The sequence below is a fragment of the Cariama cristata genome, unplaced genomic scaffold (assembly GCF_000690535.1).
Source record: "Cariama cristata isolate BGI_N322 unplaced genomic scaffold, ASM69053v1 scaffold12503, whole genome shotgun sequence".
NCBI classification, from domain to species: Eukaryota; Metazoa; Chordata; class Aves; order Cariamiformes; family Cariamidae; genus Cariama; species Cariama cristata.
In genome coordinates, this window is record NW_009610198.1 from 17,346 (window position 1) to 33,262 (window position 15,917).

General features: G+C 38.4%; 1 protein-coding gene across 1 annotated transcript in view; it reads left to right on the forward strand.

Annotated features, from left to right (window-relative positions):
* Positions 1-15,917, forward strand: part of PDE11A (phosphodiesterase 11A) — a gene marked incomplete at both ends in the record, with an annotated part of 55,368 nt that overhangs the window by 16,195 nt on the left and 23,256 nt on the right. The window contains one exon of the mRNA XM_009697795.1: positions 357-407. Within this exon, the coding sequence (XP_009696097.1) occupies positions 357-407 (51 nt within the window). The remainder of the gene's footprint in view (positions 1-356; positions 408-15,917) is intronic.

Below are 15,917 nucleotides of genomic sequence, written 5' to 3' on the forward strand. Positions count from 1 at the left end.
TAGCAAGGGCATTAAAACTTTACAGTATAGCAAAAGGCATTATTCAAAGTCTATAAATCTACTGTTATTTTTACATTAAATTCTGTCTCTTAATTGTAGAACTCCAGGAGAACAATGTAGGAATTCTTATAATCTTAAATTACTTACTGTCCATGTTTCCCTGTAAAATTCCCTGCAACATAAATGCCAAATGTTTACCTGATAACCTGCAATTAATTGTTATATGCTGACATTCAGAACTGAATTACCATCCATAAATATTAATTAAATGGTTTAAATATCATTGATTAGACTGCAGTACGGTGCCCTATTATTTCTACTTGTCAAATGTTTTTTAATCTTTTGTTCTGGGACAGGTGTTATCTTATCACGCAACATGTTCGAAGGCAGAAGTTGATAAATTTAAGGTAAGGATTTAAGTTTTTAGTTATTACTGAAAATATAACAGTAAACTAAAACGGGTGTAGATTATCTGAGAGAAAAGGTTTACATCAAACCAGGGAATCATAATTAACAATGGTTTATGAAGGATGTATTACATGTTAGGCTGTTAGGCAGGGAAAGTGAAAAAAACCTTTCAAAGGAAAAAGAGCTGCAGTGATGGGTGCACAGTGGCAAAATACCGTTGTCCCAGCACCAGCTGCTGGAACTGCCGGTCAGCATGGGTTTGGTGGCCTCCTCAGTAAGAACCACCATAGGGAAGTCGTACCACAGTGGTGACTGAGGAAGAGACTAGAGAAAATGAGAAGAACTTGAGACTTTACATGCTTATAGTGTGGAAACTGTCCTGTATTTACTAAAAAACCAAAGCATTCAGTATCAAGATCGTGCATAGGCTCAGAAGAGTGGATGCAAAGATAAGAAATCCTCTTCTAACTTCTGTAAGTGACCTGGGCAGAACTGTGAAGCAATGTGTGCTGAACATACCATTGCTAGGGACCAATAATTATGTGTTCCCACTGCATCCTGCCTTGCCAAGGGATAGAGAGTAGGGGAAACTGTGACCTTTCTCTTATACCACTGTCAACACTCCAGCTTTTGTGATAGGCTTTGTTTGTCCTTTTCTGCTTGAGGAGACACTAGGGAAACTTGGTAGCACTGCACTTGGCTATGAGGAGACAGTGTTGTAGAGCGTTCCTCAAAGGTGTTTGGAAGGCGCTCATGGTGGGTATCAGTGTTGATCTCCTGTACACAAAGTACATCAGAGATTGGCAAGGTCTGGGAAGGAGATCTGGACTTTTGTGACCCTGTACTGCTGGTGTTCCCTGCTTTGGCTCCTTGGCACCCGTCTGGCTGAAAAATGGCTGTTTGGTTATTTTGACACTTGGCTGACTGGCTGCCTGCAACCTGATCGTTGCACCATAGGTATGGTTGTGGTGGAATGGGGAAGCCATGGGTGACTTAGCAGAACTGATACTAATGAGTTATGTGGGCTGAGGAACAGCAGCTATTGCTAGTTAGTTAATTAGTTTGTTCATTATTGTCCAAATGATGGCTATGCCTTAGAACTCTTGATACCTGGTGATAAGAGTGTAATATTCTCCCTCCATTGTAGTTATTGGTGCAGTTGCCCACTCTTTTGTAAGCTGAAGATTAGATTACTGAGCTGTTGCTGGAATGAAACATGCTTGAAGATCATTCCTACACTGCAGTCAGCAGAAAATACTTGTGTGCTTAATAAGTTGTATTTTATGTTTGGCAAAAAGAACGTTGACACTGTGAGAGAGAGGGGAAAGAAAGGGATAAAGGACCATAATTTTTTTGTGTGTCTATTTTAGTTTACCTTAGAATAAGCACCTGTAATATAGCTTCCATGACTGTCAGGATTCAACCGATATCTTTCTATGGACCGGAGGGCCATACTTCTTGGTTGCTGTCAGCCATTGAAAGAGAATTCTCCATCATGGTCTGTGTAATTGAAATAAAAGCCTGCTATGTTACTCTTTGGACTTGGATACTAGTATGATAAGGAGCTATTCTACTTGTTTTCCCAGGTGTTTTCATTAATAGATTTGCCAGTCTCCAAGTAAGGAATGTCTTGTTATTCATTTACCTTGAAGGCATGTAACTAGCCATTTAATGATTAATGATAAGGTAAAGGGAAATGAAAAGCATTTATTCATTAATAACCCCGATAGGTACATTTTTATAAAGAACATAGATGACAAAATGAGGAATATAACCAAGCTATGCTTAAACTAAGCTGAGATATTTTTTCAGAAAAATTTTCCCTTTCCTATATCCAATTGTCTTGTGTTCAATTCCTGACAAAATGAGTGCCAGGTGGTCCTTATTAATGCTTTACACCACTGGTTGTAAACAAAACAACAAAAACCCGGAGACGACCAGTGTGTCTTGTGGGCCTTCGACAGAGAGCTCATCCCCAGAGAGGGCCATCCAACTGTGGGATGAAATTGCTCCCGTCTCCCCCATTGCAGAGCTCTGGCAGCCGCTCTCCCTGCCGAGGACTCCTGGGGCATCCTACCCTGAAATCATTGCTCTTTTCTCTGTTTGTTATATTGTTATATTTTGTATAAGCCTTTTGTTATATATTAGGGTCATCTTCTAGACTTGACTGGCTAATAAACAATTCCTTCCTCTGGGGGTGTTTGGGGCTAAAACTGTCCCGTGTCCCTTTGGTGATTTATTGGCAGATGTCAGAAGAAATGTCTGTTAGAATTTACCTGATGTTCTGGTTCAGTCAGAACAGTAACAAACACACATGACAGAAACATCTAAATGAGAGTAATGCCAGTAGTTGCTACTGGCTCTTGACTGACACAGGACCTAACAGTAATTAATGACTTTGGAGTGACAATACATTTGAGTTGACTTTCCAACATATTATCCCAAACATACTGTAACTGGACCCCCGCAGCTTGGAAATAATTACATATTCTTCCTCCTAATTCAAGCTGTTTATTTCCATCTTTGTCATCTTATTTCTTTATAGTCTTAATAAAATGCTTTTCCATTAATTTTTATTTGCCTAAGATTTCAATAATATTCTGATACAAAGTGAAAAATTGCAAGTGTACTTGAAGTTTATTTTTCCTCTGGCTTTTAACAGTGAATTAATTTTATTGGATTACAGAAAGCCTAGCAAGACTAGTTAAAGTTTATTTTTTACTTGAAATTCTGTCAATAATTTTACCATTATTGGATGAATTCATAAATATACAAATTCACAAATATACCTGGTATCTTCCTCAGAGTTAAACATGATCACTATGAGCAGGTTCTGTAAAATAAATAATATTTCTATTGCTACAAATCCTGTCTAAGAATTAATGAAACAACAACAAAAAAAACCCTCCTTAATGAGAAACCCTTAAGAAATAAAATACCTTTCTCCAGATGCTAGGATGGGAAAAAGTGCAGAGCACCACTGGTTGTGGAACTGGAAAATACAGAGGGAATTTCACAGTATGGAACAATGAAATGTGAGAGTATGATAATGGTGCATTTCATGCAATTGCTCTATTCCATACCCGATTTCTACAATTGTCTAAAAACAAAGCAGCAACATAGATTCACATTGAATGGGTTTTTTTGCACATTTTTTGAAGGTATTCCACTTCTACTGTTACTAGAATATAGCTTTCACTCATAACAATGAGAAAGCCAAGTTTAAAAATGCTTATATGATTAGAAATTATTCTATTAATAAATGGATGGGTTTTTTTCTCAGAAGAGAATCCAATTACGTGATTCATCACTATAAAAATTCGTGTCAGCAGTCCTTTTCATTTATTTGCATTAAAGCTTTTGGGATTCATTAGCACTTACACTAGCAGGCAGATGTTTCTCAGGAGGCCAGTGCCAGCAGGACTGGGGTGTGAGGCTCAGACACAGTGTAGGCTGGTGCAGCTCTGCTGACCTGGATGGAGCCCTCCAGGTAGACAAAAGTGGAACTGCAGAGATCTAGATTCAGAGCCTGAGCAAATCCCTTCGTCTCTGTAGGTGATAATCTGGCCCAAGGGAAGGCAATGGGAGGTTTGCCATCGATTTCAGCAGATGCTGTTTTCAGCTTTGTTTGGCATTTGTAAAATTGCATAGTAATGCTCCCTCTGCCACCTTCCATCTATTTATTCATGGCAGTCAGTCTTTTGTATTGCATTTTCTGATAGAACAAGATCTCTGAAAAAAGTTAAGATTTAAGGCCCAGTCCTCTCTTTATGCCATTTTAAAATGTAGGTTAAGTGAAAACTTGAGTTCTCATGCAGTGTAAAATGGGTCCTTTTTCCTGAAAACAAGTAGGTTTTTAAATGAGGAAAAACATACGGAAGCTTACTTGATAGAGTTTCAATAACAGGCAACTGAGTCAGAATTAATTATTAATCAGAATTAATTGTGGGGTATCTACCATTACTGCTGGATTTGGGATATGCACTGTACTGCCAGGCTCTAAGAAAGAGGATGTGAGTTTTGTGAATGATTTATAGGATTAAAACAAGAGCAACAAAAACATAATTTATAGTAAGTATTGCACATAGACTCTCTGTTGCCAGCTTATTTTACATTTATTCACTACTAAATGTTTTTCAACTTTGATTTTTTTTTCAGATTTAGATTATGATGGCTTCCCCCCAAAAAAAGTCATTTAAATCTGATACACTGCTAAGTTCATATAAACTGCATAATATTTTTTAGGTTTTCTGACTTGTGCCTAATTCCTGCGATAGGTAGATTTCTGATACCATTGCTCTAGATATAGGGGGGAAAATTAAACTTTAATTGTCCTGGGCATTTGCAAGTAAAACAAAAAAAATTCACCTTGAGTACAAACATTTCTTGCACATCTGAGAATGTCTGTCTGCAGTCTTGAGCCTGATTTCTCACAATGCTTTTCCTCACTTGCATCTGTGTAACTACACTAAATTCAAACCTAATTTTGGCAGGATAAACTAAAGTAATGCATCAACAGATCATATCCGTATCAACATTAATTTTCTTTTTTTTAATAAGTTAGAAATAGGTATGACTAAAAACTGTGGCAACTCAGTTCTCTCTTGTACTTTAGACTTAAAAGACAATTCCTTTATTTCCATTGTGTACTAGCACTAGTGTTTAGCTATAAGCATTTGTACTGTTGGAATAGAAAAATGTAAGACTAGTGAAGTCTGATTAATCTAAGATTGATGCTATCCTATAGCATTGTCCTGTAGTGCCAGGTTTCTTCTCATTGAAATGCAGGCTCTCCAAACCTAAAAATAGTTGTCTTTTAGACAAATAGAGAAAGCTAAGATACATGAGTAAAGAATGCAGAATTCTGTCCATGACAGGGTATTTATAGCAAGAGTTACTGACTTCTGAGACAGCAATGAGCAAGTCCTGTGACTTAGCAAGCAGTCCCACAAACACACATCACCTTTAAATTTAATATAGTTTCCAAAGAGAATATGTAAACACTGTCCTATTATGGGTAATATACAAGAAGCTATTTTTAAAAAGCTAACCTAATTGTGCAGCTGTGAGTGGTATAAGCCAGATCAATATTTAATGACTATGATGCATTATTTATAGCCCTGTGAGAGATTCCCTTTTTTAGGTCAAACAGCACACAGGAGAGCTACACAACAGAAAATAATGTATCACCTGCTTTACAGAATCTTCGATTCAAAATGTAGCATGAATAACAATTCCTGTATTTCTCAATTCCATAGCCTGAGGTATGACTAGTTAAGACCTGCCTCCACATAGGGAGGCTTTTGTGTCTCTCTTAAAAACACATTTAACTAAATAATGATGGAAAGAGTTGAACCAACAAAGGAAACAACTTTTGGGGCTGCTACTGTGTATGACAATGTAAACAATTGAATCTATGAAAGATAATGGATTTAAGTGAATTTGATACTTGGAAGCGTGTTACATGTGTGATATAAAATGAATTTGTTATTCTTGTCTTATGCTGTTACAATTTTATACCCACTCTTAAATGCATAACAGTGGGCAGCACAATGAAAAATTGAATTTTATGTATTTTATCTCCAATCTCTGTAAGGATTGTGAAAGCATTCCTAGGCTATGTTATTCTCTGCTGTGACACCATCTTTCAATTTAGAAATATTTTAGTTACTTTTGTGTTCTGGTAATTAAATAATTTGTAGTGGTTTTATAATAATTACTTTATAGTCTTCCTCAGTAATTATACTTCGGAAAGGCAAGCTGACCCTTGTGTGTTGGACCACTTCTGAAATATTGCTATTTAAATATGTATAGATGGAAGATGAGGGGTTTATGCATTGATGACCCTGCTGTTTCAATCTGGTAACATGGGTTTACCAAGGACCAAAGGTGTGTAATCACACTGCAAAGTCGGTATTGCAAGCCATGGTCCCGGCCATGCATATGGTGAAACGCATACAGTTCTTTAGAGACCTACAATTCCATGTAAGTGCATGAAGTTATTCTCATGCTTAAGTATTTTTCAGATTGTCCTCCAAGACTAGTCACACAGAGTCTTGGACTTCTCTTTGGCTGTCACTGGCGGATCTGCGCTGGCATCGAACTTTTCCCCAACGCTATGCCAGCTGCTCAAGTTCCAGTGAGAGGAGTGACAACAGGGCAAAAAATAAGGAGAAACCTTGAGGCTAAACAGGGCTTAAGCATTAACATTGACCTGTGTTCCCTTTTTCCCTTTTGAGAAATGTGCATATTCACAAGATGTAAAACACAGTTTATTTTCTCTCCTTTTCCATATGCACTGCCCACATAAGACCTAAAGCATAGTCTTAAGAGTTTCATAATTCATGAAACTTGAGGTCTTTATAGTATTACATTATTTCATGCTTCTACGTGTGTCTATGTCTTCAGTTGTCATGGAAACAAGAAGTCAGGAACACATTGCATACACTGAAAATTATTAAAAATAATAATGATTAAAAGTAAAATACTAGGGTTTTTATATGAGTTCCTGAAATATGAGGCTGTCATCTGTTGACATCAGGCTAATGCTCTGTAGTTCAAAGATATATAAAACTAAAAAATTTTTTTACATTTCAGTGGAGAGAGGGAATGGCATGGAGAAGAGGAGCAGGGGGAAAGATTGATTGTGGTCTTTTCTCATACAATGTTTAGGTTTAGGGTCATCAAATGAAATTATCAGGGTACAGATTTATCCTGACTAAAGATCTCTCTTCAGCAAACACATGGTTAAACTCTGTGACCTATCACTGTAGATGTTAAAAATCATGAATTAAAAGAAGTAAAAGGCAAATGAGGACTGTTGTACGAAGATAGTCATCTCTAGCTCAGGAAATCTCCAAAGTGCAGCTCACCGAAACTGAGAGAAGTGTACCAAGGATGTATGTTTTCTGAGTTCAAATAGTCTTGCCTGTTCTTGGTCGCTCTCAAAGCTAAGGTACAAGGCTTAGAAGGACCTGTGGTCTGACACAGTACAACTATTCTTATATTATTAATCAGTGCCTTCCAACAGCACTGCTCAGAAAAAAAAAATAGGAAACTACATTCTTTGCATCACTTTTTGTCACCCATAAAAGAGACCGTGCCTTATATGTTTAAAATGAAATGTGCTTTGACTTGATCATTACTGTCATCAATCTCAGAAATTGCAGATACCTGGGTTTGAAAACTCCCAAGTTTGCTGAATTGTTTGTTTTAGTATGAGCTGTTTCTTTTCTTTTCTCAACCACCTGCCCCTGGAAGCACTTCTGGATTGTCCTGCTAAGCTATTCTTCAGCTCCTTGTCTCAGTGCCAGGACCTGTGACTCTCAGGTGCACTTGTCCTAATACAATAGCCTTTCTCATACAGTTATTGTTATCACCATGAAACCTGTTCCAGAGTGATAGATTATATACAAAATAAGGCATATAAAACAGCAATATGACAGTTTGGGGGAAAAAAGTGAGATTTTTTTGCTTTAATTTTTTCCATGAGGCATTTTCAGAAATAAAATGGGATGACTTCCATATGTCAGAGGCATGAGAGGCACTTGTTTATGAATTACTTTTGGAGCTGTCCTACTAGACTAGTGTCATACTATAGTGTCTACCCTAATTCTAGGGATAATAGAATGGGAATTCCAAATTTGCTTTTGAAAATTTAAATATTCAGTTTTATTGAAATTTCAGCATTTGAATTTACTGGCTTTGTAGTTGATCAAGATGAGATTAAATTGTTGCAAAAGGTCACTGAAAGGATTCCTCATGTATTTCTGAAGTTACCACATTAATTATTTCCAGGTGAAAACACGGAGCTCCCAGAGTAAGATGTTCCCTTCCCTCCAGGGCAGATGAAATACAAATTTTCTAGGATGTTGAGGAGGGAGGGTTTACAATGAGTAATTTAGCCTGGTGAGGCTCAGGCACTGAGCTGCTGTCTGAGAGGGCCAGCCCTCTTTGTTGGCTATAAAGGGAGGTTAGAGCAATCATGAGGAGTAAGTACATCCACCCTGTCTGCCCACCTCCAAATATTTGTAGTCTAACTGGGCAGGTTCCTTGCCCTTGTGTTGTCCTATCATCTGCGCAGGGCATGGCACTTCTTCATGTTTTGGTTTCCCATCTTCAAAGAGGGGACAGAAATATTGAAAATATCTCTGTGAAAGATTTCAACATTTTTGCCTTCTGACTGCAAGAGATTTGTATGATGCAACTGTGTTGTGTTTGTATGATAAGCCTGCAGGGAGATAAGTAAATCCTGTTCTAAAAAAACTTTCTCTTGAGGAAAAGCTACATATGATTTGAGAGACTTAAGGCAAAAGAAAGAAACCTGTGGCCTGGAAGCTAGATAAAGCCCACAATTCAATCATGTATCCGTGCCTAGACAATTTTTTCCGTTCATTTATGAGTTTAGCACGGGTCATTAAATGAATTTTTAAAAGGGATAGGCTGCTTTCAGCAAGGAATAGATTCTGGTCTGTGGATTACATCAGGGCAAGAGCATATTGCAGATGTCAATAAGGAACTTCCTGTGGAATTTTTTTAATATGCAAAAGCAAAATGTATTTATTCTTCAGTGTTTGTGCTATACAGAATAATCTCTGAATACAATTACACTGTAGGTTAAGAAGAAGAGACCTTAAGGGTTAGGATTAAAAAAATGTGAAAAATCAACATTGATATTTGAACTGCAGAGTAAAGACACACACAGTAAGTAGAAATATTAAATAATAAATGACTACTTCTAGCTATGAAGTAGCTGACCTTAGTCCAGAGCTTAAATCTCCTTGTTAAAGACCTTAACAAGCAATAAACTTCAATCACTGAAAATCACAGAAAATTAAAATTATGTGCATGGTCAAAACTAGTCTTTGTACTACTTTTTATAAAAAAAAACTCCTTCTGTAAAGCTGAAATAGATTTCAATTGATTTAGATAATCTAAGAATTTCTGCTGTACTCTAATATTCTTTTACAGTACTGGAAAAACAGTCAAAGTAGTTTAAAATATTACTGACTTACTGCCTTTAATAGCAGCTGTTTTTCACTTTCTTAGTAATTGTACACACTAATACAGTGGTACTTCCACAACAGAAATTTTCAGCAGAGGAGTAATAAAACAGTTATGGTTATTAATTTACCCATACTAAAAAAAGTGTGCTACTTCTTTGCTGCTCTCAAATACTGGATTTTGTTATTTACATGGGAAGTTTTGTATTTCTTGCATCTGTTTTCACATCCAAAAACACAATTAGCCCAGGACTTGAGAATGCTTAGAAAAACAAATTGGAAATAGCAATTGTTGGGGAGATAGCATTGCTCACAAGTGAAGGTGAAATTATTTATTATCCAACAGAGCTGTTGTCTGTCCTTCAATCTGATCGGTTGCTATACTTCACAAGAATCTCTTGTCAACTAGAAAGCGTAGAGGAATAAATACAGTTCAACATTGCTACACCATTTAGCCAATACCCATGCAAAAAGTGATAAGGCATAGTATACATTTAAAATATCATGCAAGCCTGAGGAATATCTGATGAATGATTTAAAAAAAAAAATCAACACTTGTCAAATGATAAAGTAGTATGCTTCAGTCAGTGACAGACTTGGGAATTTATATTTGGAAAGGTTTTCAAACAGGAAGAAAAATCTATCTAGCAAAGACTTGTACCATTAGGTAGGCCAGAATAATTTAAAAAATTGGGGTACTTCAGCGAATGATGGTACTTGAGGAGCTCTTCACTGTGGGTTTATCATGGTTCTTTCACCATCAATAAGGAACAAATTATTCCCCACACAGTTGAAAGACATCCCTGGGACTAGCCCTGTATGTGACAGCTCACTGTTCCGAGACCTGCATTCCCCGACTGACCCAGTAAGACCATTGTGCTGTTTGTTTTAACTCATGGAAGAAAGAATTCTTCAAAGCAATTCAGAAAAATGGCATAATATATCACATTTTAAATTATTCATTATTTATCTGTGCTTGGATTCCTTTTAGTAGTAGACTGAGTTTGAACTGAGAATTTTCTGGTTAAAAAGTCAGGTTGCTTTTCACCAAACTTCATTTGGATAGAAATTTTCTAATTAAGATTATCAGTTAATTTTAAAGTTAAACTAGTTAATTAGTAGTTGTACTGATTTTAAAACGAGGAAAAAAAAAATCTATTGTTTTCCCTAGCATTTACCCTATAAAAGGAAAAAATACATTTCTTTGTTTCTGCCTCTATACAGTGTTCTGGCTGCAAACAGTTGTTTGTCATAAATGTTTACTGGTATTTGATTTTAAATTATTAATGGCAATATTTCTATATGCTTTTTTACAAAATATTTTACAAAAGGAAACATAAATGTCCTCCAAAGGAACAAGGCACTGTCCTTTAAAGGCTTTTGACATTGCCAACGAGCTCATATTAGAGCTAGAACCTTTTATAATTAAAACCCAGGAAATGAGGAATAGAAACTAGAGGAGCAATGTTTTTCTGAGATGAATCTGTTTGGCCACTGGGTGCCATCCTTGCTCCACTTCAAGGCTGATCGCCTAGCAGCATTTCTGTTAAGCTGTGAAATCCTGAAAAAGGTAATACCAGTGCAATTTCACACCGTTGTAATGTTTGTGTGTGTGCATGTAGCAGAATATGCTAGCAGCAGAGGCAGCGTGTCCTCCTTGCACAAGTCACCAAGAGACTCGGGAGAAATATCCTCACGGTTTCAGCCATGTTACATCCACAGTCTCATATCCAGCAATTTATTTCTTTCCATTCCTCCATCAGCTGGTAAGAGTGAGGCTGTGCTGAAAGACCTGTTCCCACAAGCAAGTGTATGAGTGACTGTGCCCCTGTGCAGTATTAACTTAAACTCTGGGATTATTTGAAGGAAAAAACTATATGGATGCACACTTGTTTCCTAGATCAGTTCATATTTGGGGTGTATGGGCTTGTGTCATCCACGAAAAACTATATCTAGCATATATTATATAAAAAATATTTGCAATTACAACCTTCTACAAGTTACTAATTACACTGTTTTGTTGTCTGCCTGGGGGGCGATTCCTCTATTGTTTTAGCGTCAGAAGTCTCATTTTAATCTGGGTAAAATCCCAGGCAGAGTAAATGTACTTTACTGACATAATTTCTCTGTTAGAGTTTTGTGGTTTTAGTCTTTCAAATTTAAAGTGTAAAATGTATGAGAAATAGACTCTAGCACTTCTCTTCCTTTCTGCAACTGTATGGAAAATGTGCAGATTGTACCCCAGGCAAAAACAGGAAACTGAATTTTTTATGAGGCCGTTTCTGTGAAGTGTTTTGTCATCTTGTGCTTTGCAGAAAGCTACACCCAGCTCTGAACACACACAAAAAAGCTGAGAACATCAGATACCAGTGCTCTCCAGTGCCTTTGTGATCCCCCTGCACATACAGCATCCTGTTTGGTGAGCTTAAACTAACCCTGTGTTCTGTGCTGCCGTGTAGCAGCGTGTGTTTTGTTCCAGGCATACAACAAGCTTATGGGCACACAAAAAATCCCACCCCAAAGCAACAAAAACCAATTTCTATTCGTGGCCTTCGTAAACTCTACTGTTAAACTGATTCCAGGTATCCACTTATGTTATCTATGTTTTCCCTGAAGGTGACCTGTTGCTGTGGGTGGTGGTAAGGAAAGGTTGTAAGTGGCATAATCAAAGCAACACCATGGCAAGTGGTGGCAAGACCTGATGTGTGAGTAGTGCCTGCCCCAGGGTCTCATGGCAGCGATGTGGGGAAGACCTCAGTGAGCTGGGTGTTGTGTTGTAGCACAGCAGTGCGGCCCCAGTAGGGTCCTGTATCCAGCTCCTTGCCTGGCTCATTTCTCACTTGTCTGCACATTAACTGCCTCTCTGTTTGAGTCTACAGTGGCTGAGGTATTTGTGCACCCCACAGGTTTGTACCAGGCATGGGCAATCCTCAGTGTTCCTAAAATGGAGTCACACAGATAGACCTCTTCACTGAGATTCATACCTCCTCTCCTGATGCTGTGGCCCCTCTGCAGCACTGTCTAAGCATAGGATAAAATGTTACATTTAAAACATTAATTTGGCAGATGCAAGGTGTCTAGGAGAAAAGGAACAGTTATAGCAGTCAAATATCATAAGGTATTTTCATAGGGGCCAGTTAACATGTATTATATGACCTTCATTAAGAGCCTCATGAATGACAAGAAACAAGTACTTATGGCTATGTTGCAGCCTTTCGTCTCAAAGTACTGATAGATGAAAGCAACTTTTGTTTAAAGAAAATCTGTAGGTAGTAAGAAAAGAGCTAAATAAATATAAGATTTAAGAGCCCATTATTTGTTTTTGTTGAAAGAGCAGGATCTGTACCTTTTTTTGGTCAAAAGATGTGACGATGAGGCTGCGAGTTTGAGGTGAACTAGAGCTCTGTGCTGCTGTGCGGGTTGGGTGCTCAGGCTTTCTCTGCTGGTGTGCTTTGTGGGATGAAGGGTGCTGTGCAGGACATATGTTCTGCTACGGGGAGAGGAGTTGGGCTCTGTGTTCATGGTCTGCCCTGCAGAAGCCTTGCACAGGATAACCCTCTTGACTTGTTAAACGGTGGCAGGATGAAGCTCTGGTTTTTTGGAGAATACTCTTTTGGGCAGTCCTGAGTGTTCCTAGGGAACGATTCATGGATTCAGGATAGGATGGGTGGATTTATTTTAAACTTGTAGTCAGAACTCGATGAAAACTAAGGAGAAAAAGACAAAGATAAAATGTATTTTAAGGATAATCACTGCAATGTTCTCTGTAGCTTTTCTGTAAACGTATGCTGTAAGTTTGAAGGTGTTTTCAGTACTGTTTATTGTCTGCCTGGCAATATCCTGCTATAGGTGTCACTCTAGCCACCTGAAATAGGACTTTCTCCCCGATGGAGCAGTAGCCTACTCATATATTTGCATAACTTTCACCACCAGCCACAGTACTGCCAGTCTGATTTCTCACAGGTGCTCCGACAGACAATCTGGTGGGCAGCAGGACCCCCTCCACGTGCCACTGCTGTGCCCTCCTGCAGCCCGGCCACGGCCCCGCAGGGGCACCTGGTCCTGCAGGTGGGCTTGGGCACAGTGAGGTCTGCTGGAGTACGCCGGGACGGAAGAAACCGTGTGATACCAGCGTATATGCCATTGTGGTGCTCGTGGGTGTTTTGAGGTTTTATTATTTCTTCTTTTTTCTTTTCTTTTTGTCTGTTCTTGGCAGTGCCTTAACTTCTTTCTCTCTCACATGATCTCTCGCACCATGTGTCCACCTGAGAATTGCAGGGCACAATTTGGGCTGTTTGCCACCAAAAGAGCCAGTTCCTCCCTTTGCCTTCACATCATGTCTTCTGTGAGAAGAACCCTGACCCTGTTCCTTCCACCCTTCATCAGGTTTTTCCTTTTATGAGTCTTCAAGGAAGCAGCTGGAGCCCTCCCCTCCCCTTCCTAGGCAGTCGTGTGGAGAAGACTACCTTGTATCCCTCTTCACTCACCCTCCTAAATTTATAGGCATGAGGGGGTCAGTTCGCATTACCCATTCCACTCTTCATGGGAGCAACAAAGCTGATGCTCTGCCTACCAAATCCAAATAAGGCTCTTGTGGGAAATGGCAGCCTGCATGCCTGACACTTTTGTATCATGGAGAAATACTTGCCCTAGGTTTGCTGCTTGTTTTGTTTTAAATTCTGGGACAGAGACTGAATAGACCCTTTTGTATGAGCTTCTCATCTGCACCAATGGTCATAAAAAGTCGACAGTTGCTAGCCTGTAGTATGTGACACACTGGTTATTTCCTAATCACCATAAGCCAAAAGGACGTGAACACTCCCCTGCGCGCCTCGGGAGATCATTGTGTCGAATGTGCATGCCCTGTAAAACTCCAGTGCTAGGCTGCTGTGGTTATGGACTTTGGCCTTAAGAATAATAGATGCTCAGACCGTTAATTGCTTTTATTTTATGTCTCTGTTCTTTTAAAATAGAAATTTCTTGTTCCTTTTATAGGCTGCCATATATTTTGTTTCTGTGTACTAGGAAACAACTTTAACATCGAGGATTGATTTTTAGAAACATAAATAATGTATTTTGTGTCTTTTCTATTACAGTTTGTAACAAAATTTTAAATGTAATATTTTTATCTCTGAAATTTATTATTCCTTTTGATAGGTCCCAGTTTCAGAAAGTGGCGTGTTCAGACAGGAATGATTGACTGGTCAGAAATGTTCAAAATAGTTTCAGCTTTTTAGCTGTAATTCTGGGTTTACCTTTGGAAATAGCATGTGTAATGCTATAATGACACATCTTCCCTTGCCCTTTTAAAAATAAAATTATAAGAAGACAAATCCTTTCTTCAGGCACATATAGCTTTACACCAAATACTATATTTTTGTCCTAAGGCCACAGTGCATAATAAAAAAAATTCCTAAATATTGCTTAACGGCTACTTTTCTTGTTCTAATAGAACAAGCAGAATAAATAGCTTGCTTAATGTCATGAAGTTTCTCTTTTAATTAAAGCAAATACCAATATTCATACTAAGCAGTAGTTATGTCTGGTAAATGGGCAAACCAAATACAACTTTTTGAAACAAGACTAAATGCAACTTTTTGTTCCACATTTCATGTCTAAGTTACATGTTATGCTGTTAATTTGCCAGTTGAGGATGAAGCAGTATGCACCACGTATATGTGCTTCAGCTGCAGATTTTGAAGCTGGATGCAAGAGCAGCATTATTCTTGGTTTACAGATGTAAAACTTCGACTAAAACAATGAATGACCTTTTCCAGCAAGGGGCTCAGAGACCTACTGTGGGACTTTGGGCAGAGTTTGGGCATTTGATTTCACAATTGCAACCCTCTGTTTACCTGCTGGGTTACTCTGAAGAGGTTTAAAATATGTAAATTGTGTTCCAGGGGCTGTTGATGTCTTTTACATCTGAACAGTTGTTGGATAAAACATTCACAGGCTGGTACACAGAAACAGGGTCTGGTAGATTTGACAGTGGCAAAGCATGTTTATGTGGCAGTGTGAGGTCTCGTGATCTCATGTTTTCCTCCAGCTGCCTTCGGATGACTCCAAAGCTCCACTCCTATCTCATTCAGTTTCCAGTTATGGTTATTTGAATATCCCTTCGTACAGTGACCTCATTCAGAGAATTGGAATTTGGTGAAAGTTGTTGAAGGGCAAATAAAGTTGGGGTTTATTCAATGAATAAATCCATGATTCTGGATGATTTCACTTGTGAAGGCAGCAGCAATGCTGCTGTGATAATCACATTAAACAAATCATTAGATTAAAAAATCCAGAGGAGAATACACATGCACACTTCAAGTCTCTTCCACACCCACTCCCCTTTACTGTAAATAATATGAAATTACCTTTAAATGCCACTGTCCTGCTTCTGCTGTAGTTGGTCACTGGAAAAGAGGTGCTAACTCAGCATTGTGAAGGGCAGAGAGACACCATCCACAGCCTGCAGTAACAGATGGAGGCCTTTGAAAGCCAGGTTGCTCTGGG